Below are 1,277 nucleotides of genomic sequence, written 5' to 3'. Positions count from 1 at the left end.
TATATATATATATATATATATATATATATATATATATATATATTACAAAGATAATTAGTTCTTTCACTATTCCTTTTGTATAATTTTCTTGAACCCCATTTGCAGTTGGGAATGATTCTGAATGAATCTCTAAGATTGTACCCACCAGCAGTGGCAATTATCAGACGAGCCAAGATCGATGTACAATTAGGCGGGCTCCACATCCCGTCCGGGACCGAGCTTCTTATACCGATTCTAGCTGTTCATCACGACCCGACGTTGTGGTGCCACGATGTACATGAATTTAACCCCGCTAGATTTGCCAATGGTGTAGTCCATGCAGCCAAACATCCCTTGGCATTCATGCCCTTCGGCCTCGGAGCTCGCCGCTGCATCGGACAAAATTTGGCCATTTTGCAAGCCAAATTGGGCATTGCCATGTTACTGCAGCGCTTCTCTTTTGAGCTTGCACCACATTATAAACATGCCCCTAGTGTTCTAATGTTGTTGCATCCACAAGATGGTGCACCAATTATATTCCGAAAATTGTAGGACTATGAGGAATATATTAAAACTTTAGGACCACATGTTGTCATATCTTAGGACAATACTACTAGTTTTCTAACTAACACCTCCACCAATGCCCAAGTCAAAATAGAATTTTTCTCGAGATGAAATTTGTTCTGTCGCAGTTTGTTTTCTCTACGTTAGAGTTTTTGCCATAGTTTAACCTATTTTAAGTTGTTCTAACAGGACCGGTGGACCGCCTCTTCAAGTTGGCTTGGCTTAAGTCTCTTTGTAATTAGTCAAGTGTTAAAAGAAATTTCTCCTCCTTGTCTGTGTACTATGTAAATTCTTGGTCAATGGATGTGTACATAATGTTTGTGGCATTATTAGAATGTAAAAAGTTGTCTTTGTTTAACACTTATTTTTCTTTTGATCTATGACCATGCAGAAACTTATAACTATTAATACTCGTAAGGAACGATCAATGGCTACTCAAAAAGTTCATGACTTGGTTGACAACCTCCAATATATTTTGGAGGGACGCCCACTAAAGGCCGGTTCAAAGATTCGAACATACTTGCATTAGAAAGTCGAAATATTATTGTAATTCTATGATCTCTCACTAAAACGTGTAGCACGTTGGCCTACATGTGGCCACAATAAAAGGAAAAATCAGTGTATAGTCACGAATTTTTTCTGCCTCCATGCCATAATTACCTAGCCATTTTCCAAAGAAAATTGAGAATCAAAAGTCCAAATTACTATTACAAAAGTCATCTTCTCCAGGTGCC

General features: G+C 38.1%; 1 protein-coding gene across 1 annotated transcript in view; it reads left to right on the top strand.

Moving 5' to 3' along the window:
* Nucleotides 1–817, top strand: part of LOC111400394 (cytochrome P450 734A1-like) — a gene marked incomplete at its 5' end in the record, with an annotated part of 8,785 nt that extends 7,968 nt beyond the window's left edge. The window contains one exon of the mRNA XM_023027810.1: nucleotides 106–817. Coding sequence (XP_022883578.1) covers nucleotides 106–531 — 426 coding nt within the window. The remainder of the gene's footprint in view (nucleotides 1–105) is intronic.
* Nucleotides 818–1,277: the final 460 nt, after the last annotated feature.

The sequence above is a fragment of the Olea europaea genome, chromosome 10 (genome assembly GCF_002742605.1).
Source record: "Olea europaea var. sylvestris chromosome 10, O_europaea_v1, whole genome shotgun sequence".
Lineage (NCBI taxonomy): Eukaryota > Viridiplantae > Streptophyta > Magnoliopsida > Lamiales > Oleaceae > Olea > Olea europaea.
The sequence above is the reverse complement of the archived record's forward strand: the minus strand, read 5'-3'. Positions and strand labels throughout refer to the sequence as shown.